Source organism: Haliotis asinina, chromosome 10 (assembly GCF_037392515.1).
Source record: "Haliotis asinina isolate JCU_RB_2024 chromosome 10, JCU_Hal_asi_v2, whole genome shotgun sequence".
Classification (NCBI taxonomy): Eukaryota; Metazoa; Mollusca; class Gastropoda; order Lepetellida; family Haliotidae; genus Haliotis; species Haliotis asinina.
In genome coordinates, this window is record NC_090289.1 from 26,434,491 (window position 1) to 26,462,332 (window position 27,842).

A 27,842-nucleotide genomic window follows, 5' to 3' on the forward strand; every position below is an offset into this window, starting at 1 on the left:
GGTTCCCAATTGCGTAGACTGGTGTCCATGTTGTTGGTTGTCTGACCAGACAGGCCGCCGTCATTAGACTGGACTATTGCTCTGTGCAGCATAAAGCCAAACTCACTAACGTTATACGCACACTGAGTTTTTGTCCACGTAAAAGAAATATTCTTCCGTGTATCCGAATCTGGATGTGAAGTTGGAAGCAATGGTCTGTATATTGGAGCCATTGATGTACGCCTCTCGGAGTCTGGTATAGGCGTTCCACGTGATCTTATTTCCTAAAACGGATGAAGTAAGAAATACATGACACAAACGAACCATATATACCATTCCAAAAAGTAAGGCATTTTCTATCTTGTGAGCATATTTTGCATATGAGAAACGTAACATATTTCCATAGAGATGAAACATTTCCAAAGCACGTGCAATAATAGTATTGATCTCGCTCTCGTAAAACATAATTTTACACTTGTTTCGTATAAGTCGTATGAAACACTTGCTTGGATGTAATAATCTCTACTATCACAGTGATTCAGTTTGGTATGGAAGAAAATAATATTTGTACTGGTTTTTGTTCCTTTACAAAGCTTCAGTCGAGCGGTTACGCACCATGTTTGTGTACGGTGGGGTTCCACACTGCGTTAGTGTCAACGAGAACTGTTTTAGCGATTTTGCTGCTGTAGTGGAGATAGTTGATGGTGTCGCTCTCGACCCAGTACGCTCCGCTGTCAAACAGTCAAAACGATGAAACATTATTTGCGAATACCTGAGAACTTTCATGACATGTGTAATTAAATTTGCAAAACATGAACATGCTGGTCAGATGAACAGCAATTTCCACATAATATGCTCATCAATATTGATAATCTAGTTCATACTGCACGTGAGCATCGCATCCTTCCCGTTATCTATACTGAACAGCAAAAGAAACGAAATTTTCGAAAATATGAAATCTCATAAAAGTAAGCGTTCATGTTTATGTCTTTCATTTAAGAACTTGATAAAATGCAGAGTTGCGTTTCTTTTGCTGTTCAGTATATTTTAATGTGCACAATCTTCATCATATGATTCAAGGACTGCCAAATACATGAGCAAAGTAGGGTTACTTACAAGTTTTGGTCAAGGACAAGGCCTCGCGGTTTGGTTAGATTGGACAGGAGAATGTGCTCGGCGCCGGAGCTGACATGAAGAGCAGCCAGCACCCCGTCAAATGTTGTGTAGAACAAAAGGCCGCTGCCAATATCTAAGTCTAATCCAGTTATAATGGCGTCTGTAGCAATGACAAAATACCAACACTTGAAATGTAATAAATCCCGAAAAACAGAAACCTTTCAGCGTAACGGCATAATATAGAAACGTTTATTAACAGTATATAAGTGTATAGCATACCGTATCACAATGCAATGTACCGCATCACACTGCACCATCACCGCATCGCATCATCGCACCACATCACATCGCACCGTCACTGCATCGCATCGCATTGGACCACACCGTCATCGCATTGCAATATACCGCAACAGGCTGGACCGTCACCGCATCCCTTCGCATCGCACGTATCACACCGCACAGTCACCGCACCGCATCATCGCATCACATCACATCGCACCGTCACTGCATCGCATCGCATTGGACCACACCGTCATCGCATTGCAATATACCGCAACAGACTTCACCGTCACCGCATCCCTTCGCATCGCACGTATCACACCGCACAGTCGCCGCACCGCACCGCACCGCACCGCACCGCACCACGTCTTACCGTCACCCTTTCCGCAATGTACCGCAACGTAGCCAGCGCTGGACTGGTTCTAACAATGTTTAATAACTGATATTTACCTTGAGGGCTCTTAATTAGCGTTTCTTCGTTCAGACCTCCCATTGTTATTCTCCCTATAGTGGTGGGCTCATGAGTAGTGAAGTATATAAACTCATCCGTTGGGTCATAGGCGAGGAGGTCAACAAATCCATTAGTGGTGTTCAAGGACATCCTATCAAACTGCATTTTCTGAAGGCGAAGGATGCCTAGTTTGGTGTTACGCATCCCGAAGATGAGGGTCAGGCCTGACACATCAGTATCTGGAGGATGTTAACGGAATATGACATCAAAATCAGTAAGACACCTCAGCCTTCAGTGAAAATTACGAGAAAGCATTTAGGTTGGCTGATCTGTTCGCAGTTTTGTTTGTTTGTTTGTTTGTTTGTTTGTTTGTTTGGTTGGTTGGTTGGTTGGTTTGGTTTTGTTTTTTATGGCAGCGGTCTGTAACTAATCGCGCCTGGACCTCATTGAACCAATGATCAATAGCATGCACATCGGTCTAGCCAAATGGGACACGTTGACGTGTCAACCAAATCAGCGAGTCTGATCACCTGATCCTGTCTGTTGATTCTTATAGTAAGCATGAGTCACTGAAGATCAGTTCTAACCCGGATCTTCAGGGGTCTTGAAGATAGGTACACAAAATGCTACATGCACCAGTAGGAAGCGACTAAATGCGAATTTTGCTGTGTGTCATGGTTGTTTGAGGGCTGGTCCTACGCAATAGTCAAGGCTTGGCCATTCGCAGACATTCATTCAGCTTGAATATGCCAAGTGCGATTTGAAACAGCAAATAAACAACACGCCTTTATTAATTGGGTCAATAATTAGTATGATATTTGTTCTGAAATGTGAAAACTTGTCTAGACACATCTCTTTATCCCCTTATTGAGAACATTGACATTAAGAGCGTCGACTGGTACACTACGCAATTGGTACACGATGACATGACCATCCCATTTGTCACCTCTTACGATCACCATGGGTTGCTGGAGATCAATACTAGAACCGGATCTCCATGGGTGTCATTTACACAACATCATTCCTGGTAGACGAGGCTCTGAGGTGCTCCGTCAGAAGTCCAGAAGGGGAAGAACAGATGGGTCAGTCACTTTCGGTCTGTTCTGTGTTGTCCTACCCAGATGGCGTGAATAGTTGCTAATATCACTAGCTGTAAACCAAGCTTGGTTACATGTATTTACATTTCATGGTAGTAGTAGTAGTAGTAGTAGTAGTAGTAGTAGTAGTAGTAGTAGTAGTAGTAGTAGTAGTATCTTCTCCAAAAATGAGTGAGTGAGTGAGTTAATATCGTCACATCAGCAATCGTGCAGCCAGATCGTGACGAGAACAAGTAATACAGACATTGTAGAATGAATCAATATAAGAAAATAGAACCCTGTTGACAACGAACAGTAAACACACTTGTAAATTTCACAGATATCCATTTAAGACTAGTAATTAAATCTAAAACAGTATAACTATAGTGAACAATACAATATAAAAATGGGCTATGGATTGCCAACAACTGAAGGTAGATCACCATACTAGGGATCATGGGGACTTACATTACTTTTGCTACCTGCATGGACCCCAGCTGGATTTACACCATCCCCTCAGTCGTTAGCAATTTAGGCACATATAGCCATACATTTAAAAGAACACATATACTACGATTAAAAGAGCGGAGTGTTTGAATATATTTTGAACGTTTGTGGACTTACGTACCCTCTCAGGAGGCCAATAATTTTACAGTACTTTAACCCCCTTCGAGGATACAGCCACGAACAATCTTAGTTACTAATTCAAAATTCCAATCATAAAATATTTATCTATCTACAATTCATTTAACAAATCTAATTCTTTGAAAAATGCAATAACTAAATGACCACTGTTATTGTTAAAAAGATGCTTCATAGTTCGGGATTTAAAATAGTTATCCCTTGTGATGGAATATTCAACACAGTCAAGCAAAACATGCTTGACCGTGATTATTTCATCACAAGGGATTCAAAACGGAGGATCCTCACCTTTCAATAAGTATTCATGAGTATATCTCGTATGGCCAATACGTCATCGTCGCAAGATGACCCCTTCAAATCGTGACTGACAACCCAAGTATTTCTAACGAATATAAGGTTTTATTGCATGTAATTTATTGATATCCACTTGAGTGTCCCACTTCTTCTGCATCAAGTCACGGATATAAGATCTAATGGTAGCTTTATAATCAGTGTATGGAATAAGTGGTGTTACAGATTTGTTGAGTGCTGTCTTGGCTGCAAGATCGGCCATTTTGTTCCCAGAAATGCCTACGTGGCTGGGTAATCAACAGAAGACGATGTCGTATTGGCCAGTAGCAAGATCATTACACATTTCAATAATTTCAATTAAAAGTGGATGTTTACAAGACAAATTTTTAATGGCCTGAAGGCAAGAAAGAGAGTCGGAATAGATTATATACTGTTTATGTTTAGGGTGTCTTTGAATATATTTAAGAGCTGTTAATATGGCATTAGCTTCAGCTGTAAATATGGAACTGCTATCCGGTAATCTAGAAGATATTGTTCTGGATCTCTAAAAATGAAGAGGCGGTAGGGTAGCCTAGTGGTTAAAGCGTTCGCTCACAAACCCAGTTCGATTACCCACAGTGGCACAATGTGTGAAGCCCATTTCTGGTTTGGAATTCAAATCATTATGTGGCCCAAGCGGATAGCCATAAACAGCTAGATAAAGTGATGCACACTATGTGAAGTTTGGTAGTGAGTTTGTATGGGTCACCTTTACACTGAGCGATGTCTGCACTTCCTAGTTGCTCCGTGGTCTGGAAACCTGGACACGGTACACAGGAAGACATTCCCGGAACATCTTGGTAGAATCCGTGACGACAACGTTTGCAGCGGTGACTGTCGTACCTCTTCCCGGGTGGACACTTAACTGGAAATACATATGTATTAACAGATTGCGTAGGCTGCATTGTTAAATACTCTGGTTCTACTCGTAAAAGAGACCCCATTCGTAACTACTCGTCTCTTTCCGTGACCTACAAGAAGAATCGTGGCAAATCAATCAAATCGCGCGTAGTAAAACCCATTTCAAAACATGAAAATGGCAGAACTGTTGAACTTTAAGACTTCGCTAAGCTATGCCAAGCACAATTTAAACATAAACTTTGAGTTAAAGGATGAACAACTTTCAACACTGAAAGATATTTGCATAGGGAATGACCGTATTGCTGTTTTGCTGTAGGATATTCTTAAAGCCATGTTTGGAAATTCAGAGTTACGAGGGGTGATTGATGAGTTTTGAGCCTAACCAGGAAAACATAATCCATTTGATATGAAATCTGTTTATTTCTCAGTATAATCATCTTTCATGTCTGCACACTTTTACCAGCGATGCTGAAGTGCCATTATGCCACTTTCATCTGTACCACACTCCTTCAGTGGTAGGCTCAAAACTCATCAATCACCCCTTGTATCTTTCCTTGATAATGGGACTAGACTGTTTTCATCTCCACGCACGCTTGCGCTTAGACAAGACCCAGTCGTAAACCTGGCCACGACAGGGCTACGAGGCGCCATCCGGCTTGCCGGAATGGCACGAGTAGTTACGAATGAAGATATCAGAGAAGATCCAGCCACCGTTACTTGTAGGATACAAAACACGGGAGAGGGTGATCAGGATCGCTTTATCCCAGTTGAATTCAATCACTTTGGTATTCTTTACTTGAGTCTGGACAATCCAGTGATTGACATCATGAGCATCGATCAACAAAATTTTTATACATGCGTCAACTAAGTCAGCGAGCATGACCATCTTGTTATCCGCCTCTTGAGATGAGCATTGGATGACCAATACGCGCCCGGATTTTCGCGGGTGTCATTCCATTTTTCTGGATTTTCCATTTTCTGGTCCAGATTTGCCGTCATGCAACTGGATTATCGCTAAACGCGAGTTAAATAACAGTCAACTACCGTTTTTCCTCTAATAATCACCGGAATGAGGACCGGGATTCTAATAAGCGACGGGTGTGCGACACGTCCACAAAAGGAGCTTGCAAAAAAAGTATTAACGGAAAATCTAGGTCTATTACTGCCGTAACTTTAAGCGCCGGGTCTCCAGTATGCGCTGGTTCCTATTGAGCGCCAGGTCTGAGAGTTGTATCATCACAAGCCTAAACATTTCTTAGACGAAATACGGCACTTCTGAACGGTCTTAAATTCTCAATTTATATATGCTAACTGCACGACCCCTTTACAATTCATATACGTATACGTTTTAATGAACACAACTTATATTTCGTGATGTATCGACTTGTTTACCTACAAATGAACTGTATCAGCGACAGAAAACGAAACCTTTTACCAATCAAACAATGGGAGACAGTCGTTACGGGGAACATGAAGTTAGAAACGGATTCGGGATTCGGGATTCGTGTGTGTGTGTGTGTGTGTCTGTATGTGTGTGTGTGCGTGCGTGTATGCATGTATCTCTGCATGTATCTCTGCATGTATCTATGTATATGCATGCATCGATGTATGTATCTATGTATCTATGTATTTATGCATCTATGTATCTCTGAATATTTTTTTTTTCAGATTCGGGATTCAAATCTTAAAAAACATGAACACCCAAACCTACATTTTTCCATATTTCCGATTCAAGTTTGACTTGTCTTATATTCGGGTTTCGGTATCTGAATCCCGAATCTGAATAAAAATGTTTTCAGATTCGGGATGAATCTGTAAGCCTGGGTAACGTAAACGCTACGTAAACCTGGGTATCGTAAAAACATGAACAGCCAAACCTACATTTTTCCATATTTCAGCCTCAAGTTTGACTTTTCTGCATATTCGGGTTTCGGCATTCGAAAACCGAATCGGAATAACCAACAGTGTTAATATACATTATCTCACCCCTTCAAATGTACTAGGTGTTCCTTTGAGCCTGGGCATCTTGTACAGGTTTCCATTGTTGAACCTCATTCAAATCCCGAATCTGAATATTGTGTTCCAGATTTGGGATTCATTTTTGTCACTGAAATGTGTGTGTGTGTGTGCGTGCGTGTGTGCGCGCGCGTGTGTGCTCGCGTGTGTGTTAAAATTTTAAGTCACTCCCGCAATATTGCAGCCTTATGGTGTCTGATGGCAGGTTATATGTTTATTATAGATTTAGGTAAATTATGAAACTCCCTGAACAAAGGACACTGAAATAACTAATTTAATTCAAAACTAGTATTGAGCTGTAAAAATATTTATCTATGCATAACAATTGAATATAAAGGCTGGTTATATATTGCAGGCAGCAGAAGGTAGATCACCATGCTTGGGACCATGGGAGCTTAGAGTACTTTTGCTTCATGCATGGACCCAAGCTGGATTTACCTTGAATGCTTGGGACTTACGTACCCTCTCAGGAGGAGAATAATTTACGATACTTCAACACGTTTTGATGGTACAGCCACTAACCATTTAAGTTATTCGTCTAAACTACCAATGATGAAATATTTATCTTTTTACAAACCATTTATCAAATTATCTGGTACTTCTGTGTCTTTTAAAGGTCACGTGTAACCAAAAACCATAAACTCAAACATAATTAAAACTTGTTCATGACATTGCCGATTGTGAACAAAAAAACAAATAACAAAATTGTAAGTGTACAATCGCGAATCAAATGTGCAATATTTTGTAATTGGGTTTACATCCCTCGAAACGAAACATCTGTGAGATCAACCCAGTCAGAACGGGTGGATGTGTACTCTAGTGTATCGAAGTCTTTTCATTGCCTGGTTCATTTGCCGATACACTGACGGTTCATTGCGTGTGTATATAGAGACGATCTGTTTGACTGGCACTTTAGAAGTACGAGTATGGTGAGTTATAAGATAGTATGATTCTTTATGGGTGACAAATCATTTTATTGTATACGATGCGACGTTTCGATGTGGAATCTTGTACCGTTGTCAAGCAAGAGTTATGTTACGATTTGTAACTAAATGCTCTCTTCATTTGCGTTCAAACCGGTTAACAAATACCAAGAATTTGAACTACTGCGTGGCTGGAAACTGTCGTTCATCCGGGTAAAAAACAGGACTTGAAAAGGACAATCTAAGTTTGCCCCGTTTTACACTTGATCCAGTCTTCCAAGAAAAATGGATGCAGTTCGTTTGCAAACAACAAACATCATAACATATCATGTGTACAGGTATCACACCTGCCTGTCTGTGTAATTGCATAATGTGACAGAGATAGAAAGCGTATTTTGTTTATGGTGTATAGCCAGATGGGTGTTAAGTTCAAATTGCGTGGGGTCAGTGAGTGAAGTTCTGGACTGCATATTGTCATTAGCAGACAGACAGGCAAACACATAAGCGTCAATAGAACAGATATTGAGTTTTGTCTGTGATTGAGACTTCCTACTGATTGAGACTTCCTATCACTGTCAACATATTTTTTGTATCTTATGCATTGAAACATTTTAGTTTTCACATATGTCATATTTGGGATTACACTTTCTTATCAAAGTACAAATTCTAGTACTTGTTTGGTTGAGTCCCATCCGGGATTCGAATCCGCACCCTCAGAATCAGGCACCTAATCGCCAGCACACAAGGTCAGCCGCTTAACCACAATTATGGCACATGTTGACCACTTTCTAAAATGGATTTGTGTAATGTACATTTCTATATTTCAACATTGATTTGGAAATCTAGAAAAATAAGACAAAGAAAAACAATAAGCAGCGAAAGACAAAATCAGAATCTTAAAAAGATCCTAACCAAAGCAAAATTTACATTTAAGAAATTTACACTGAATTGTGTCCAAATGTAACAGAAATAACTGTGGAACATGTCAACATATTGTTGAAGGACTCCGTAACGTTCGCGAGACAAAACAGAGCTCTGACTGTTCTTCCAAAAATATAATATACTCAACTGAGAATGCAGTCGAGGAAAGTCAGTTTGAGTGTCATGTAGACGTGGCATGTTGCGTTCGTCAACAATATTCCAAATACACCGAATAATCGACAGACTGCGATCAACCTTTTCTACCCATCGTTGACACTATTTGATCCCCAACGTTCACGTGCATTGCAGGTTAACGGTGTATTCTGTGAAAATACACGCCGATATTGAAAATCAAATAATGTTAAATACGCCGTGAGGTAGTTTACGGATGGTGCGTTTTGTTGAGATGTATCAAGACATAAACCCCACAGTACCACAAACAGAGCAAACCATTTTGTAAAATGAATCACGGTTAATTCATTGCTACATGACATGGCAATTTTCATTATGCGTTTCTTTTTGGGAGAGTACTTATTGCATAACATGCACAGGCTGTAATTCAACGGTATATTGCTCAATCAGAAGATTTGAGAACACGGGTTCGTGTCCATAAACAACAAGTAAAGTGACCTGAAACCCGGTGTATCCCACTGAGTGAGCATCTAGATGTCTACCTACCTACCTACCTACACACACGCACGCACGCACGCACGCACGCACGCACGCACGCACGCACGCACACACGCACACACGCGCAGAATGCTATGCTGAATCTATAAAAGAAAAATCTGGAACGTGAACAGAAATTCAAATTCACGATTTGAGTCCAGAATGTGAAGAACAAATTCAGATTCGGGATTCCAATCCCCAATCCAACTTCATGTTGCTGTCGTTACGTCAGCTGTGGCCATGCGTCCAGGACCATTGATGAAAATATTTCTGATCCTTGAACATAGGATCGATTTTTCTCTTGCCAAACCTAGGTAGCGAGTTGTTCAAATGTGTCAATTATACATGTCTGTAAATAATATACTCTATAACCGACAATGCACCCTCACATTATATCATACCAAACTCTGACAAAATTCTTCAGTGTTTGAAAATATACACTCCTATTTCTTACAATGAAAGGATAAGCTGCGCTGTAAGTGACGTACTGTTGTTATGTCATCAACACTGACAGTGAAATGGTTATAGTGAGAGTGGAATCTTTGTGATTTTTGCGACGGAAACTTTGCGATATGTCAGAGTCTTTGATAAATAATCGTTTTATTGTGACAAATGATCCCACGAAATAATGTAAAAGTAACAGAAAGTGTTCCAGTGAGGGTGTATCATCTTTCATCATAAAGCATGTACTGATTTATCTGCAAAAAACCGTACTAATCACTTTCCATGAATTGGTCCAGTGTCACAAAACCTTTCTGATTACGAAATTGACGTAACGAAAACTTCGTTCATTCTCAATAATTCCCAATCCCAACATATAGCTGACGGTACAATTTGTCCAAGCTGATCAATGAATCGGATTTGGACCTAATGTTAGTAAATTGTAATTGAACTCTCTAGTAATATTGATTTTTTAGGTACCCAGGCCAATTATTACCTTCCCTTGTTGATACTAAAGTCACAAAGATTCTGTGACATATCGCAAAGTTTCTGTTGCAAAAATCACAAAGACTGCACTCTCACTGTAACCAAGTTTCCTACCAAAGAGCTAAACACACCAGGGGTACCGCCCTTCGATTATGACGTCACTGCACTCAACAAAATGATCACTTACTACAGAAAACGCCTCCTTGAACAGCTCCACGAGGACAGGTCATGATCTGAAAGGCTGCCACGATATTCGGTTCCTGTGGTTGACTCTGATTCGCAAGAGTAATTTGGAAGTCAGAGTAATCGCTGTCCCTCACCTCCCAGTTGGTGTCGTCAAGGTGCTTCCAAGCCTTCATGATGATGCCAAATTGTCCAGGAACTGGGCACGTGGTCATTGGGGGAAAAGGACGAATTAATGTCATTGGCCTGGCAAGTAAACACTCTGATAAATGTTCATTTCAAATATTCGGTCACTACTATCAGTTTCGCTGGATGACTCTGAGTGTTTAAATTTCTATTTTCTAAGTTTCAACGTTTCAAATCTTTCGCTAATGTTACTTTCGAATCAATTTTCACGCCTTCTAGAAACGGTGTGAAAGTGGTCAATCTACTTGATTTCCAATACAGGTTTTTACATGGTATTATCTACACTAAAATGAAGTAATTTAACTGAAACTTGCTGACAGTTCTGTTTGCTGTTTTTTGTAACGAGTGAATGAAAATATTTGTGAGTGAGTGAGTTTAGTTTTACGCCGCACGTGTCTGGAACAGAGAATCAAAAACCTGTGATCAACAACACGAGAATCGATCTCCACAATTGGGAACCGATGACATGTGTCAACCCAGTCAGCGAGCCTAACCACTCTTAAAAGCAGAGTCGCCTTTTATGGCAAGCATGGGTTGCTAAGACCTATTCTACCCCGGACCTTCACGACGGGTTAGAATATTTGTCATGTTTATTTGGGATGTAGAGAAACACAAATGTTCTGGAATGAACTTGAAGCCTGGATGAATAACAATATTGAGAATGCAACTAAAACAGAATACATTGGCTGGTTTGGAACATTATACACAGATAGATTACTAAACCATATTATCCTAGCTGCCAAAAATGTATCTATTTATGTGGGATCATGTTTGTTTTGAGAGAACGTTTCAATGTGGAAAAGTTCATTGCAATTAAGAGCCTCTAAAGTCATGACAGAAACTGTAGATCCATATTCCCAACAATGAAAATAGTCTCTATAACGGATCTGATGATTTTTATGGGCTTGCATGTACAATGTATGTGAATGACGTGATAGTGGGTATAGACTGTACGTCACCAGAGAGAATTGCAGCACCTTCAAGAACTATGCCCACGTCTTAACCGGCCGACACACAAAGTTTAGGCCCTGATGGATCTGATGATTTTTATGGGCTTGCATGTACAATGTATGTGAATGACGTGATAGTGGGTATAGACTGTACATCACCAGAGAGAATTGCAGCACCTTCAAGAACTATGCCCACGTCTTAACCGGCCGACACACAAAGTTTAGGCCCGACTTTACGGTGTTCATCAATTGGAAGCCATTTTATAAAGACTTGATTAAATCTAATCCCATTATACGACCTTTTCTCACCTTCAACTGCCATTGACGGTCTTTTATATGGATACACCGTAAGAGTGTCGTTAGAAACAGACAATTCCAACTCCCTGTGATCCACCGTTGTTACCTCATCGCTGAAGTGGGTGAAAACATTCCAGGTTGCGAACAGTGGGGACAGGTACGCCATCACTGTAGATGTTTGATAATTATTATGTACATGTGGCTCTAATCACAGGCGTGGGAAGTGGTGGCAGGGGGAAGAGGGGGGAGGAAGGCGTCAGTCCTCCTTCTTCCCACCTCCTAAAAGAAACATATGGGGAGAGGGAAGGTTGGAAATCGTTTTAGGGACCAAAATAGAGATTAAAACATGAATTCATCCTCTGGTTGAAAAAATAGCATGATCAAAAAATTTCTTCTAATTAGGATAGAATCCAACTTTTGTAATTCTTGTCACTCAAAAGTGAAAGTGGGGGCAGTCATGCTGACACTGCTATTAACAGCCAGCATGGCTAAACAGTCGATCTAGCTAAAACAAACATATGTGTTGCCTGAATAATGTAGTACTTAAGTGTCAGCTGAGGCAAACACTGACACCCTAATGCTGTACAGAAAAGGACAATTGATGCTTCTGGACAATCATAATGTAAGTAAAACTCATCAAGCTGAAACTCGAGACTACAAATGTACCTTGCTTGTTCTTTTGCAGTTTATAAACATCAATTCTGTCTCGTTGTATGGTCCTTTGAACCGTTAGAGTGCCATAATATACTCCACCATACTTCCTACAGAGTCGCACATAGTCACTGCACTTGAAAGTACCAACGACAGTGGAACAGGTTTGATTTTTAGCACAGCTGAAATTGCTTCCCACTTTGCTCAGTGCTGAGCTGATGTCATGGCTGTCGACTGAGTTCCCAAATACCACAGTATAGTTGATTCCAACCGCAATAGGGGTGACTGGTTCTGAATGAACAACGGGACACTTCAATAATTGGTCAGTGAGTTAACTTAGCTGCCTTTAGCAATATTGTATCTTTAGGGAGAATCAGACCCGTTGATATAGTATTTGTAGGACTCTGGCCAAATTCCCAACACAAAACTAACTAACTTACCGAATTTGTATACACAAACGTAGTAGGCAGAAGAAAGCAAACACCGTTATTATTGACTGATCAAATCAAAGTGAGTGAGTGAGTGAGTTTAGTTTTACGCCGCACTCAGCAATATTACAGCTATATGGCGGCGGTCTGTAAATAATCGAGTCTGGACCAGACAATCCAGTGATCAACAACATGAGCATCGATCTGCGCAATTGGGAACCGATGACACGCGTCAACCAAGTCAACGAGCCTGACCACCCGATCCCGTTAGTCGCCTCTTACGACAAACTGAGTCGCCTTTTATGGCAAGCATGGGTTGCTGAAGGCCCATTCTACCCCGGGACCTTCACGGGTCTCAAATCAAAGCAAAACATACAATCATTATGGAACATGGCCAATCGACTTTGCCCACTGTAACCTACGACGATGTCCCTTGTTCACCACGATGTTCCTGGATTTCCAAGCAAAGGACGTCGAGCTCTGATGCCCGCTGCAAGTAGACGTCTTAGCACGGTATGTTAACTAATGACATGTTCCAGACCCGTTGCCACCGTTTCAGTCGCCGTGATGAACCGGTTGCGCAGATACCATTTCTCGACAAGCATTTTGCAAAATCTTCTAGATGCACGTATTGACATTTTTCGCAAATTCACGTGCTTCTACACGTTTAAGAGAATGATTAGTACCTGTCTGGGCGGACCGAAAATACAAAATTGAAGTGTTCACTTTCTTTTGCCCGTGAGTTTATAATATCCATTCAAAATATCCTGGTCAAAGAGAAGCCTTAACATGGGCATGGTACTGTGTGTTTTGTGGGTAGCCATGTATCTCAGTGCCACAAAACCGTGGTCCCAAGAAAGATACAACAAACGGGGAAATCTGTATGTGTAGAATCCAAAAATACCCAATGAATATCCTGGTCCCAGAGAAGGTACTAACACATATGGTAGTGCATTTTGTTGGCAGCCATGCACCCTAAATTCAACTACAGACAAACCCCTGCTCCCAGCGAAGGTATAACATCTGGGAAATATGTGTGTGTAAAATCCCAAAATACCCTGGTAACAGAGAAGGCTTAACTTGGACATGCTACAGAGCATTTGGTACGCAGCCATATACCCCGACTGCCGCTTTAGACAAAGCCCTGGTCCAAACGAGGGTACAACATAGAGGGATATTTGCCCAACCAACCTGTACAAGATACAGTGCGTTTTGTTGGTCTCCATGTGCCCTCCTTGCAGGTGTAGACAAATGGCTTTTCTGGAAAAACTAAACCCATTCCACATTCCACGTTGCAGGTAATCGATCCGACTTCTTTATCGCAGGTTTTTATGATACCCTTTCCAACGATAAGGTCTTGTGCAAGACATTCTGTAAAAGTCGGAAAACGTGTGCTCCTTTTATTTCGAGACTTTTATGCCTACACCATGGAAGACTAGACTGAGAATAAACTGATGTACAACTTTCAATATGTAATGGTGCTATTATTTGAAGGAACATATACAGATTCAGTGAGCACTTACACTTACAAATACTACTGGAATAAAGTAACTATGTATTATTTTTCTATTTTGCCATTTTAAATCCCAAAAGATAATAACATGATTTTTGGTGTGTTTTTTTATTCACTGTTTAACTGTTGGTAGGGTACTTTAGAAATCTTTTATGATTTCACACTAGGCATAGTGGCAAGCACTAACATGAAAATAAAAGCAAAGACGTCTTTGAGAGGTACCTGGACACATCTGCCTTTGGCAGGGTGTCGTTTCTATTCCATGGCCATCACATGGCTTTCCACCAATGTCGGGGAAAGGGCTGTCGCAGTAACGATGCCTTGTCCTCGTGCCGTTACCACAGCTTACTGAGCATGGTCCCCAGTCCATCCATCCACCCCAGCCGCCATCAGCTGCAATGAGTGAGCAGGTGAGCACTGTTTTACGCCGCTGTTAGGTAAAAGGTTAAGGTCAACACCGAACACGCCATAAGCCCTGCTCCTTGCAATAGGTACCATATGCTCAACAGTATGATGCGAGAAAAACATGGCATGTTATTACTAGAGAAATCAACTCCATCTAAGTGACCTACCTATCTTGTCTCTGCACAGACCTCCTCTGTATCCTGGAAAACATTCACACCGATATCCGTATGAGGTCACAAGACACGTAGAATTGTTGCTGCATATGTTATCTTTACATAAATCAGGAGGCACGTCACATTTGGTACCAGAGTAACCTCCCCTGCACACGCATCTGAAAGTACTTCCGGTAGGGATACAGACGTTGTCTCCGCAAGGTTGACTGAGGCAGACATCGGGCTCTGCCAATGAATACAGAGTTCAAAAATCTCATTTGTAACATATGTTATAAGAAGCGGCATCAGGTGCCCACCAATTTCGTATTGATGCACCATGACTGTAAATAACATGTACGTCACCTAAACGATCTTCGCGCGTAGAGGGAAACTCATAATTCCAACCGTAAAACCACGGATAAAGGAATTATTATATTCTGACCTCCCAACCATTCTAACGTCAAGAAAGATTTATTGGTTGCTGGGTTTGTAGCTGAATTTCGCAACATTCCAGCTATATGGCGGAGGTCAATAAATAACTGAGTCGGGGAATGACACTTCAGTGATCAACATCCTCGTCAACATCGATCTGGGACACTATGATATGTGTCAACCAAGTCAGCCTGACCACCCGATCCCGATAGTCGCTCCTTACGACAAGCATAGTGGCCTTTTATGGCAAGCATGGGTTTGCTGAAGGCCTATACTACCCCGGGACAACACTATATACAAAAGAAGTTTTAATGAAGTAAAGTGCTTTGTTATACTGTAGTAAAAGGTGTTATTTGACACCCATATCTCCTAACACAGCTATGATTATTATTTTGTTTATGTCTCATTGTTGTCCTTGTTATTTTTATCGTATGTTGTTTTTAGGTTGGACAGAATAGAATAAAATGCCACAGAAAGGGGTAGGGTGATCCTGGCGCGGCAGATTGAGCACAGGTAACCTTGTCCCATCCACACTCACAGCATCCCAAGGAGTTTCTACAGAGTTGCTCTTAGCCCGGTGATTTTCTTTGGAATAGCCCAAGACTTTGAAAATTGATAACTTTGTCATGCTAATAATGAATACTATCGTAAAATAATACATTATGATGATGCCTGGTTTCGAACCTGCAACTTTTCGCTTATTCGTCTAGCGGTTTTATCCATTTGGCCACGAAGGATGGCTAAGCAGAATGAGATTGTTTGTCAGTATAAAAGATATGTTTCTCACGAGATGTGAGTGCGGGCTGTGAACGTGCAGGACTCGGGTAGCCGCCTGCAGAGCACGTGCATTGCACTATTCCTGGCTTGTGGTAATATTTCGACCAAGACGTTCCGGAAATGTTAGTAAGTTTGGAGTTACGTTTGGAGAGATTTCATACTTGTACCTACTCATGCAAGTGCTGGGTACAACCTCCAGCACCTTGTCTACAGCAGTCATATCTTCCTGCACCAGGGAAAAGAGAGAATCCTGACTGTACGAACTGCACGTTGTAGACATGTTCTTCGCGGCCTCCGAACTGGCTGACGGGAGGAAGTTTAGGTCTCGTAGATACATGTCTGAAAGAGCATTGCAATCGGAAACCATAAGAACCTTAAGTAATCCGCGAGTGAGTTGGTATTGCCTTTAGCAATAAACCTGCAACATCACGGTGGAGGGACACAAGAAATAGCCTTCTGATATTGTACCCATGTGGGAATCGAACCCGGGTCTTCAGCGTGACGACTGGACGCTGTAACCACTAGACTACTCCATCCCCATGTGACACTTCACTAATCAAATGAGATCTCTCATATACTGGACAAAGTAAGTTAAGGATATTAGTATTTTTTATGACTGATATTCTATCAGTGTGCTAATGAATAAATACATCATTATTCTACAAATATCCCTAACTATTTTTGCAAAGTATATGTGTCAGCAATAACCATTTTGAACCATCCCAACGCTGGCAGCCACTTTCTTGTGTGGTCCGGTGGTTGTGGTTATTGTGTGGTTATATACATACCAACGCCATTTAGCTTAACACTGCGCAGTGTGGTGTTGAACAAACACACAAAAAGAACACAGCTCACATGCATGTCCTCTTATTGTAATTTCCATCACAGATGGTGTTGAAGAGGGGCAGACTTGGGCTTCTTGAAATGTCGCATCTGCAACGGCTGTTCCTCCGACGTACACCGTGAGCGTCGGGTGAGACCATGTCACTGCCACATGAACCCACTTGCTCTCCACAGCATTCTCAACGTGCAAATCATCCCTGAGATGAAAGGAAACACGTTTAACTTTTGAAATAAGTCTTGTTACTCGCCTGCAACTGATTTGAAACCTCCTACTTTTCCTTCAAAGTCTACAGAGAGATTGATTCCCCGTGGGGTCCTCTCTGCAACCCCCACCCCACCTTCCCTCCGTCCCTATCTCAGTCACAGGGATCTTCGTTACAACCGTCGAAGAATCAGCCCTCTCAGCTGCCCTTTTCCAACCTCTCTACTGGTGCCGCGAAGGTGATGCCATCTTCACCACCAACGACCAACATCCTAGAATCAAGTTCCCCAAGGAAGAAGAGACCGTCCACCAACTCCCCTTCCTTAATGTCTCCCTGCAATCCAGAGACCATGGATTCAAGACTTCCGGCTATTGCGAGCCCACACACCGACCACAACATCCACTACAACTCCTGTCATTCACCCCAGAGCAAGCAAGCCATCGTAGTCACCCTAATCAGACGTGCCAAGTCCATCTGCCACCCAGACGCCCTCACCACAAACTACAACATCCAAAGGTCACACTGACATCTCTCAACGGATACACTGTGGACCATGTCAGCATGACCATCAGCAAGATTTTTTAAGGTATTAGCACTGATATTAAAAGTGAACGGGTGCACACACAATATTTCTTAGAATGAAATATCCAATGTTACCTCTCTCTCAGGATCACTCGAATGTCGGAAGAAACATATATATCTAGGGCCGTCCCAATGGTAGGGCTGTACACCTGGAACTTGATCCCACCGTACTCTGGATTTACGAGTTTGATCCAGACGGAGAACGTAAAGTCGCAAATTCGAGATGGTTTCATGCCTTCCAAGGGCACTGTAATCGGTCCTCGCAACAGGAAGTCGAATGCTGGAACATACACATTAGAACATGATATTGTGCGTGTCATTAAAAAGACCATAATACAGCAACATTTGCAAGAATTATTCGTGTCAATCCTCTTAGCCATCCAACGTTATACTGGTTGGCAAACCACATTTGAAACTATTTGGTTGTAAGTATTATGGCACTCCTCGATGCCGAAGTTGCCATTATTAGACTGTGGGGTGTGGAGTAGCCTAGTGGTTAAAGCGTTTGCTCGTTTGCCGATGACCTGGGTTCCAGTTCCCACATGGGTACAACGAGTAAAGCCCATTTCTCGTGTCCCTTTCTGTGATATTGCTTACCAACACACTGTTTCGTTGAGTTTGCCCCTTCCTCCTCCGTGGTTGTACCAACTGGACATGGGATACATTCCCTCTTGTTACTCTCATGTTGGTAAGACTTTACTGGGCATTTGAAACATGGAACCACACCGTTGTTGGAATATGTTCCGGGACCGCACATTTCTGAAACGAGCACACTCACTTTTATTCAAATATGTATCTTATGCACACACATTTGAGCACTCCAAAGACTCATGGTAGGGACGAGACGTGTGTCATTAAGGTGGCTGATGAACTTATCTAAAGTATTGTAAGTAAAGTATTGCATCTTTGGTGCAGCAATTGAGAACATAAAGAGTGAGTAAGTGAGTAAGCACTGAGCAATATCCCAGATATATGGCGGCGGTCTGTAAATAATCAAGTCTGGACCAGGCAATCCTGTGATTAACAGCATGAACAATCGACGCAACTGGGATACACGTGTCAATCAGTCAGCGAGCTTGACCACCTGACCCCGTTAGTGGCCACTTGCGAGAAGCATGAGTTACTGAAGATCAATTCCAACTCGGATCTTAGCAGGTGAGAGCATAAAGAAGGATGTCCAAAGTATAACACTCCAATCTAAGGATACACGTACAATCAATTCATCATGAGACTGTCTGATGATGCAGATGCGATGTGGAGGGTGATGTTGATAAAGGATACCTACCTTCACAGGACGAAACGTCTACATTAGCAAGAGTGACGGTGGTGTTGCCATGAGGACATTCAGAACAGCTGGTCTGTCCCTCCTGGCTCTGATACAGCCCGTAGCCGCACGCAATGCATTCATCCCTTGTAGAATTGTGATAGGACCCCACTGGACACGGCGCTACAAAGTACATGAGGTATGTTTTAAAGGGACATACTGTTACGGGGATCCAGGTTTGAATAGGGTGCAAAACCCAATGACTTGGTTCGTCTGGTTTGTTGTTCAATGCTGCACTCGTCAATGTTCCAACTATAGCTAAAATCTCATTGATATTACTTGTCCGGAACATCAAAATAAACACTTCGGTTAAAATCTACAGTAATGTGGTTTCATGTTTTGCACTTGCAAAACGCACTCAGCAATATTCCAGCTATATGGTGGCGGTGTGTAAATAATCGAGGCTGGACTAGACAATTCAGCGATCAACAGCATGAACATCAATCTATGCATCTGGGATGCTTCACAACCAGGTCTTCTGGTATGATGTGGTGTGGGATCGAACCCGTTACCTTCCGTCTCTCTAACTCTAACCATTACACCATGACGATCACTTTGTTGTAATGAGTCCTGAAAATAGGACAACATAAATCAAACCTGCATACCACACGAATCTTTATGGAAGTATCCGATCTTGTATCCAGGTCGACAGATAGGAATTGTGTCCCTCACTCGTGCTCTCCTAGCCCTGATCAGTCTCCCACCAGCACGGAAGCGTGTTTTAGCTACTCGTCTGGCAATGGTTTTAAGTTTAAAGGAGGAGGATCTCATGTGTGTAGCAAATTCACGGTTATGGATATTGTCATTTAGTACTACTATATCAAACACGATGTAACTTAGCCGCTTGCTGTGCCTTCCTCTGGACCTTCTTCGACCGTACCGAGTTCTACGCTTGCGACGAATTAGCCAATCTGCGCCATCTGTTCGGTCTCCACATTTGACCTTAACATTGGCTACTGTACAGTGGTCTTTGTTAGGACAGAGATTGTCCCTGAATACTACTTTAAGGAAGTTCCCCTTTATTTCATCATGAGCATTTTCACATGCACCCTCGAAATAATAGTACTCCGTCATGCTCAATTTTTCGCCATGTTCACGCCCTGCCAAAAGAAGAATAGACTTGAGTCAGTGTGGAAAGTGATGCACAAGGACCCACACCGATACAGGTGTTGCAAGAGCAGATACAAGAGCTCTCGCTGTAGCTGTCAGGCAATATATAGCCTAAAGACCCCGTGTATAGAACACAACGGATTACAAAACATAGAAATAATTTTTGTACATACCAGATAAATATGATGGCAAATGATATACAGATAGTTGCAGAAATGCAACGATATTAAATCCAAAGAGAGAACAGAACTTGTTCTAAATACAACTGTAAAAAGATTTTCCTGCATGCTTACCTTTTGTGTAATAGGAATGAACGGATATAGAGTACAAGTGTCTGATGCATTCATCTCTAAAACAATTACAGACACAAATATAGGAGAATTCATCTCCAATATCCTATTAATCCTTTGGATTACAGATTGGACGGATTCTGTCGTACGATCGTACTCTACCAATTTTAAACCCCGGAACTTTGCCCACCACAGTTTTAACAGGGGAAGACCTTTGCCTACAGTAAAGCTTTTTGCCTATCTCAATACTCACCTTACTACTCAAACACCTTAATACTCTGCTCTGGATATTGCACTTCGCAAAAGCCGGATAAAGTATATATGGTTGATCTCATTAGCATTAACTGCAGTGCTGCATATCTGCATTTCATTACAAGAATGAACATGTAAACAATAACAGAAGTGGTAAAAAAAGCGTTTAACGTTGTAATTTGGGGTAAATAGACCCAAAGACGGCCATATTGTTTTTTATGACGTCATCACACCAGAATGTGACCTTTTAGTAACCTTAACGATTTTGACAGTTAATTTGAACCCTTAAGACGTCTGTGTTTTTTCCATGAATTTTTCATAATTTGAAGGCATGCGTGGTACCTTTTGTAGGAAGATCAAGACACTAAAATTGACCGCACCTGAGCATTACCGTTGACTTCACCAAGATGTGTACCCAATTTATACAAAGGCGTTTATTCCGGCTTTTCATTTCGTAATGATGTCACAACTGTTTGTTTCAGTTTTAAAACTGAAAATGGTTAATTAAAGTTTACAGATCCAGTGATCCAGTGATGAGATAGACAAAATACAGGTTCAATAGTTGGTGAAGATCTGATCCAAATTGCAAAATCCCTCAGTAGAAGCTGTGATATCATAAACGATTTTATAGTTGTTGTGACACCAAAGTTAAACCATGTGTTCAATGGGGTTGGCCATGGGAGCTCATTATCAAACGACCGAGAGGTATTTGGAGCAGGTATCATCAGATACAGGAAGATTTTATTTCAAACATGCACACCTGTATAGAGGACGTCACCGAGCATGAGATCACACTTATTCATATCTTCACCTAGTGTTTGTTTGACCGAATCATTCAAACGCCCTTTCAGTTTTTTTGGGAATCAATGAAGACAGCTGGTGAGAAGCAAGCAAACCATATCAGTGGAAATGATCAAACTGTGCTATTCAATATTTCTGGATATATTGTCCCTGCTATGCATAAAAAGAAAACAAAAGGTTGTCAAAACATGAAGGATGTCATCAATTGGCCCTTATTTGTGAAAAGTTCTGTTTGAGAGAGTAAACTGATGGATTGTCATTTGAGCCTCCTTTAAGTCTATGTTGTCCAAACTGTTCTTCTAAAGGGTCCCGATTAAATCGATGAACAAATTCTGCAGATATTCTCAGTCCTTATAGTGTTTGATGGCTGAGCATCGTCCGTTTCCTCAGTATGGAAGTAAATTGCCCAGGCTGTTGTATAACACAATATTCCCAGGTCTTAAAAAAATTTAAGAAGTCATTAAGAAGTTCCAGTCTGGGGTCACGAATACTACGGTACTCTTTCTTATCATGGTTCCAACTTCTGTTTCCTTGAGTTCAGACAATAGAAAATCGGTTGATATGTCTAGTTAGGTTTACGGTTTCATTGACTGGGTCTCCATACAGTTCCCCCAAAGCATTTGCAACAGAGCTACTAAACATCTGTGCAGCTAAGTTGACTTTCATGGCTGTGTATGGTGACAAATCTATATGGTCTCGAGTAAGCTTGTATGTCTTGCAAAACAAGGCGTTTCCCTACATGTTCTTCATACAACCTCACAACCCCAGTCTAACTGATGTCACGGCCATCCTTCCTTCTCTGATCTTTTTGTGGGATCCTGAATTGGAAAAAACAGTTTCTGGTGGTTTTGATAAGATGAGGAACATCTGAAATGACGTACAGCTTCTTTGGTGGACAACAGAGATTCCACGTCCAGTAGAAATTATTCAGCTGAGGTACGTAGTGAAGGCTAAAGAACCTGTGGTTGGATGAAGCGCCATCACGGGTTATAAACAGCGAGTTCAATCCAATCGTTTCTAAATTAATAAGACCCGTGAAGGTCCCGGGGTAGAATAGGCCTTCAGCAAACCATGCTTGCCATAAAAGGCGACTCAGCTTGTCGTAAGAGGCGACTAACGGGATTGGGTGGTCAGGCTCGCTGACGTGGTTGACGCATGTCATCGGTTCCCAATTGCGCAGATCGATGCTCATGTTGTTGATCACTGGATTGTCTGGTCCAGACTCGATTATTTACAGACCGCCGCCATATAGCTGTAATATTGCTGAGCGGGGCGTAAACCTAAACTCACTCACTCACTCTAAATTAATAACAGGTTTCCAATGTGTAGGAAATAAGTAATCAGTGCTTACACCTCTAGTGGCAAAGGCTTGATATGCGTATTTCAAAACTGTCGCAATACCACGGATCATGAGGAATAACATGGTATTTGCTAGTTGAGGTTCATGGCCTGCAACAACCTCCTCTATACACAAGCAAATCATTGCTAACTCTGTCAAGATCAACATAACCAACCAGTGTTTTGTCTCATACAATACCTTCAGACATTTTTACTTCATCCTGAAGAATGCCAACATTCCAAGTGACTGACATATCTTCTCCTTTTAAGTGTTTTGAATAACTAGAATCGAAACCAAGTGAACTTGGAAGAGCATGTGAACAATCATACAGTGTCCGTTTGCTTGATAAGTCAATAGAGCCTGACTTGTCGGCGACGTAATAAGCCCTTCGTCTCATCACGTAGACACGATTTTATGACCACTGGATGCCATCTCATAGCGCGTCACTGTATTTCTGTATAGGTCACTGTATTTCTTTCTGCTGCTTCCAGAAAAGTCTCTGAATAGATGTTTCATCAGGGTAATTATGTGATACTTCATCCGAGTGTTCCATCAAGAGTTTCTGAAAGTCTGAGTTAGATGAAGCACTTAGGTTAAGATCTTTCTGAGTAATATTCGTGGTTATGGTTTTCCTTAAACGACCCGTTTCAAGCTGAATAGAATTTCGACAACTTTTCATCATTAGGTACTTTTCTATGACTTTGTGCCTCGACATGTGAGTCGTGTGCCTGAATGCATTTGGTTTCTGTTTTTGTGGGTAGAAAGGCTGTCTCTCCTGGCATTTGCTTGGAGTACTGCAGTGGCTACAATGAATGAATGTCATCAATTATGTAAGTACAAAGAGTGAAGTTGTCGACATAAGTTTTCAGAACATCTGCACTGATCACATAACTTGGTAGAAAAGCTTTTTTGATGGTTTCAAACGAAGGGCATATCAAAGTGAAATGATAGGGACCTTTGATTTCATACCGATCATATTGTAAACAGACATGTTGCTCATGTGGCATATTTGATATCAAAGCTCTCTCTTCAGAATTGCATGTCCAACTCTTGCAAGAGCAAACGGGCACGCAAAAAAGTGCAGAGTGTTATAGGTATTTTTTACATCAAGTGTTATTTTGTATATTGAGTAATTATCATATCTTGAGTAATGGTTAAAACGTCCTGCCAATGTTGAGAACTGGTATCTTTTAAAGTCATGAACAAAATATTTCGTGAAACCAACATCTTTTGAAGCCCAAGCATACCCCATTCCAACAGTAGGTTTTTAACGTCTCTGCACCACACGTGTCGACGTATACTGTCCAGATTATACAACGTATGATATGCCTCACGTGATAGTCGATGAGTGAGTAAGATATTTTAAAGTCACATCGAAACTATTTCAGCCATATCGTGACGATAAAAACATGAGTATTATAAAGATTATGTATTATATCATACAACCTGTCAGTAGTCGACGAGATCTGACATATGAGATGAGATGAAGGAATCTGATACAGTCTAGATGCATCTGACGTCACTATCCATCTGCGGCTCTCTCCAATGATCACAACGTTTGGTTAATTGTACAGTGTAGGGTTTACAAGATAGATATTGATCTCTTTGCCCATGTAAAGCCATTCTTCCCCCTTTTCTGAAGACGACTACCTTTGCCTTCTGTAGTAAGTGATAGGCCCATGTTTTACAGAATGTAGATAGAATGTTAAGCTGTTGTTGGAGACCTTTGACCCTGTCTGATATCAGCATTCTTCAGTACATGTCGTAATGTTGTCTTCAGCAAACAATACCTTTACATTGCCGCCATAATATCATAGCAGCTAGTCCATTTATTAGCAGAGACAAAAGGATCGGACTAAGAACACATCCTTGTTTGAGACTCCAAAATCAAAGACCTGCATGTACGATCCTCAACTACATCTAACAGTAGCTGATACTCGTTAATACATAGATTCAATGACGTGAAGTATTTTCCCACCCCGGTTGATGGTTCGTAGTACATTCATTAGTTTTGTTCTGTTGGTAGAATTAATCAAATGCTTTCTTAAAGTCAATTAGAGCAGCACATAAGCATCCTTTTCTGTCACTAAGACTTCATAAGGTTTTATGAACTTAATACATGATAACACATTTTCCATTATGAACAAAATAATGTGAACTGTCTTTTCGAATAGTCATTCAGAACCAGAGGCTATACTAATGAGTTCAAATACAGGATTGGTCAAATTTCTCAAGGGCCTGTTATTAACAAGAAGTTGACATCCACAAATCTGGCATTTCTTAATAGACTGGTCCATTTGAAGGCACTTAATTCCTCATAAACACATGAAACCATTCAAACCCACAAAGGTTAAACAATTGATGGAATATTTGAAACGTTTGGAGCCACTTATAAAGACCCTTCCACATGTAAAATATAATATGAAACTAACAGAAATAAAGGTGACTTTGGCACTTTTAGAGCATTTTTAGAGAAAGGGAGCTAAATCTGGATGACCCAATATATTAAGGAATCTGAACCATTTCGCGATAATTGTCTCGAGAGATACTGCAGTGATATGTACTGATTTACCAGTAATCCTGCACAGCCCTACTGCAATCGTTAATATTCCAGATATGGAAAATAAATGCAACGAGCTTCTGTGTTGTTTCTTGTGCCAAATCACAATTCGTTAAGATTGAATTCTGATGACAGTGATGGGTGTCATGGGCCCACATGTTCCCACACCTAGAATGAACTCCGGGTATACATTTGATCATGGAACTGAGTCATAACGTCATAAACAAAATAGAGTATATTACTATCAAAAACTTCTAAGGTCAGCCACCTTGACCGGAAGGGGACTCATTCAAAAGTGGCGTGTAGCTTAGGTGTTCACAATTAACTGTGAAAACCGATCACAAATTTGTGTGATGACGTCATTAAAGCAAAATGGCCGACTTTAGGTCTATTTACCCAACCTTACAAGAGATTGATTGCTATAAGTATACTAAAGGGTTGAAGAAAGTAGTACGTTCTATGGGAATGTTCCCAAAGAAGAGGGTTTAACTGTAAAGGAGGTTCCACTGAAACGATGATATGTGAACATAAACCGAATGTCCTAGATCAACAGGCATTGCATTGTTACATGACATGGTTAAATATCGAGGCAAAACACAGAAATAAAATCAAACTGGATCAGTCATCATGCCGTCCATGCAAAAGAATATCCGCTGGGATCCTTTCTTACAATCAGAATAGAACTGCGGGGAATATGTTGAAATAACGGCATTTGGTGGGCACCCACCGTTCTTACTGTTACAAGATCCGTTCTAACAATCCCAAATTAGACAACTCTTACGACTGCCAACAGCTGTGGCAGCCAAGCATGGTTCTACACTTGGTCCGGTACATATGTGACAGTCGCAGTTTGGAATAAGAACTAGTAACATACACCGGTCACCGGAAATCTTGTACCGGAAGTAAGCTGGGCCCCGTCTGGTATATTGCAAGTTGGCGCATGCAAAGGGAGACGGGAAGCAGCGTAGTACTGAAAGTCGCGAGACTTGCAGGCCCTCTTAAGCTCTGGGTCCATGTAAACGCAAATGAAGATGTAAATGAAGAGGACAATGAATAATAACTTACAGCTGCAGTCAGGAACGGTATCTGGAAACCAGACTCCCGAGTCCATGCCACAAACATACTTGCGTTCGAACTTGGCAGTATTTGGAATGTCATAATCTTCCTCACACTGAATCTGGCACAGGGAACCCTTTGTCCAGGTGTCACATACCAGTGCTCCATTGTTTGGAGCACGAAGGGATGTACAGTTGTGCACTGAAACATGAGTGCATAAAATATTGCTTATGCAAAATCAATAACCCGATATATCAATAACTTATAACTATATAGTCACAGAAACGAATAAAGGAATACATTAAAGTACATATATGTATTGTACTGTGTATCATATGTATTGCACTGTGAGTGAAACTCTGGAATATATATAGGAACACCTTCAATCGTTTCCATGAATATATGTAACTATAGATCTGTTCCAGATTATAATCCGGGTTAGATCTGGTCTTAGGCAACCCACGCTTATCGTAAGATCAGCCGCTAACATGATCAGGTTTGCTGACTTTGATTACAGATGTTTCCCGGTAGATATTCATTATGTCCTCTGGTTCAGACTCGTTTATTTACAGGCCGCCGCCCTATATACTGTTGAGTGCGGCGTTAAGCAAGAAAGAAAATCAACTGTAGAAAATAAATTACTGTAGATCTGAACCAAAATTTACTTTCATTTTTTCTCCACAAGGAACAATTATATTATTTGGAAATATGCCACGAATCCTCTTACGGGAAAATAATATACTCACCACGACAAGACGGTTTGTATGTATCTACATCTGTGCCATTATGCCAAGCCCAATACCCTTCGGTGGTATTTCCTTTCAATGTGCACGTGATGTACTGTTCACCTATCAGGTCAAGGGACAGTTCACAGGCCAGAACACAAGATTTCCCAACTGACATGCCGTCATCACAACTCGTTTGTAGGTATTTCACATTAAAATACGGATTCCTGCAGAAAACACCTGTGAAAAGAAAATTGTAACCTGGACCTTTGTGTTCTGTGTGACCTCGTGCAGAGAGACGTGGAAAAAATCCTGTAGGGATAGCTTCTTCCGAACGTCTTTGTGTAGGAGATAATACGCGGAACACCCCAGCACTTTAAGACTATTATGCGTAACAACAACTGGATTCGTCATCAAACCAACAAACAATAAACATGTGTTTTCTACACCAATATAGTTTGAGACTGTTTATACATAATGGTGTGTATTGACTGTTGTCTTTCTATTACGTACAACGAACAACAAACTCTTCAAACGGTTCTCATTAATATTGGTGGAATATTGCTAAAAGCGGCGAAGAACTCGCTCATGAC

At 41.2% G+C, this 27,842-nt stretch overlaps 1 protein-coding gene and 1 pseudogene across 1 annotated transcript in view; both read right to left on the reverse strand.

Moving 5' to 3' along the window:
• LOC137299058 (uncharacterized) overlaps positions 1-27,842 on the reverse strand; it is a 50,548-nt gene that overhangs the window by 4,265 nt on the left and 18,441 nt on the right. Inside the window, exons 10-28 of the mRNA XM_067831542.1 lie at positions 27,271-27,489; positions 26,534-26,725; positions 19,722-20,216; positions 19,078-19,239; positions 18,390-18,551; positions 17,868-18,072; positions 17,020-17,204; positions 16,336-16,503; positions 14,971-15,201; positions 14,621-14,791; positions 14,077-14,256; positions 12,473-12,748; positions 11,819-11,974; positions 10,378-10,572; positions 4,583-4,738; positions 1,825-2,064; positions 1,096-1,255; positions 595-710; positions 122-263 (exon numbers count right to left, since the gene is read on the reverse strand). Of these exons, the coding sequence (XP_067687643.1) occupies positions 122-263; positions 595-710; positions 1,096-1,255; positions 1,825-2,064; positions 4,583-4,738; positions 10,378-10,572; positions 11,819-11,974; positions 12,473-12,748; positions 14,077-14,256; positions 14,621-14,791; positions 14,971-15,201; positions 16,336-16,503; positions 17,020-17,204; positions 17,868-18,072; positions 18,390-18,551; positions 19,078-19,239; positions 19,722-20,216; positions 26,534-26,725; positions 27,271-27,489 (3,811 nt within the window). The remainder of the gene's footprint in view (positions 1-121; positions 264-594; positions 711-1,095; positions 1,256-1,824; positions 2,065-4,582; positions 4,739-10,377; positions 10,573-11,818; positions 11,975-12,472; positions 12,749-14,076; positions 14,257-14,620; positions 14,792-14,970; positions 15,202-16,335; positions 16,504-17,019; positions 17,205-17,867; positions 18,073-18,389; positions 18,552-19,077; positions 19,240-19,721; positions 20,217-26,533; positions 26,726-27,270; positions 27,490-27,842) is intronic.
• Positions 21,771-23,899, reverse strand: LOC137297750 (uncharacterized; annotated as a pseudogene).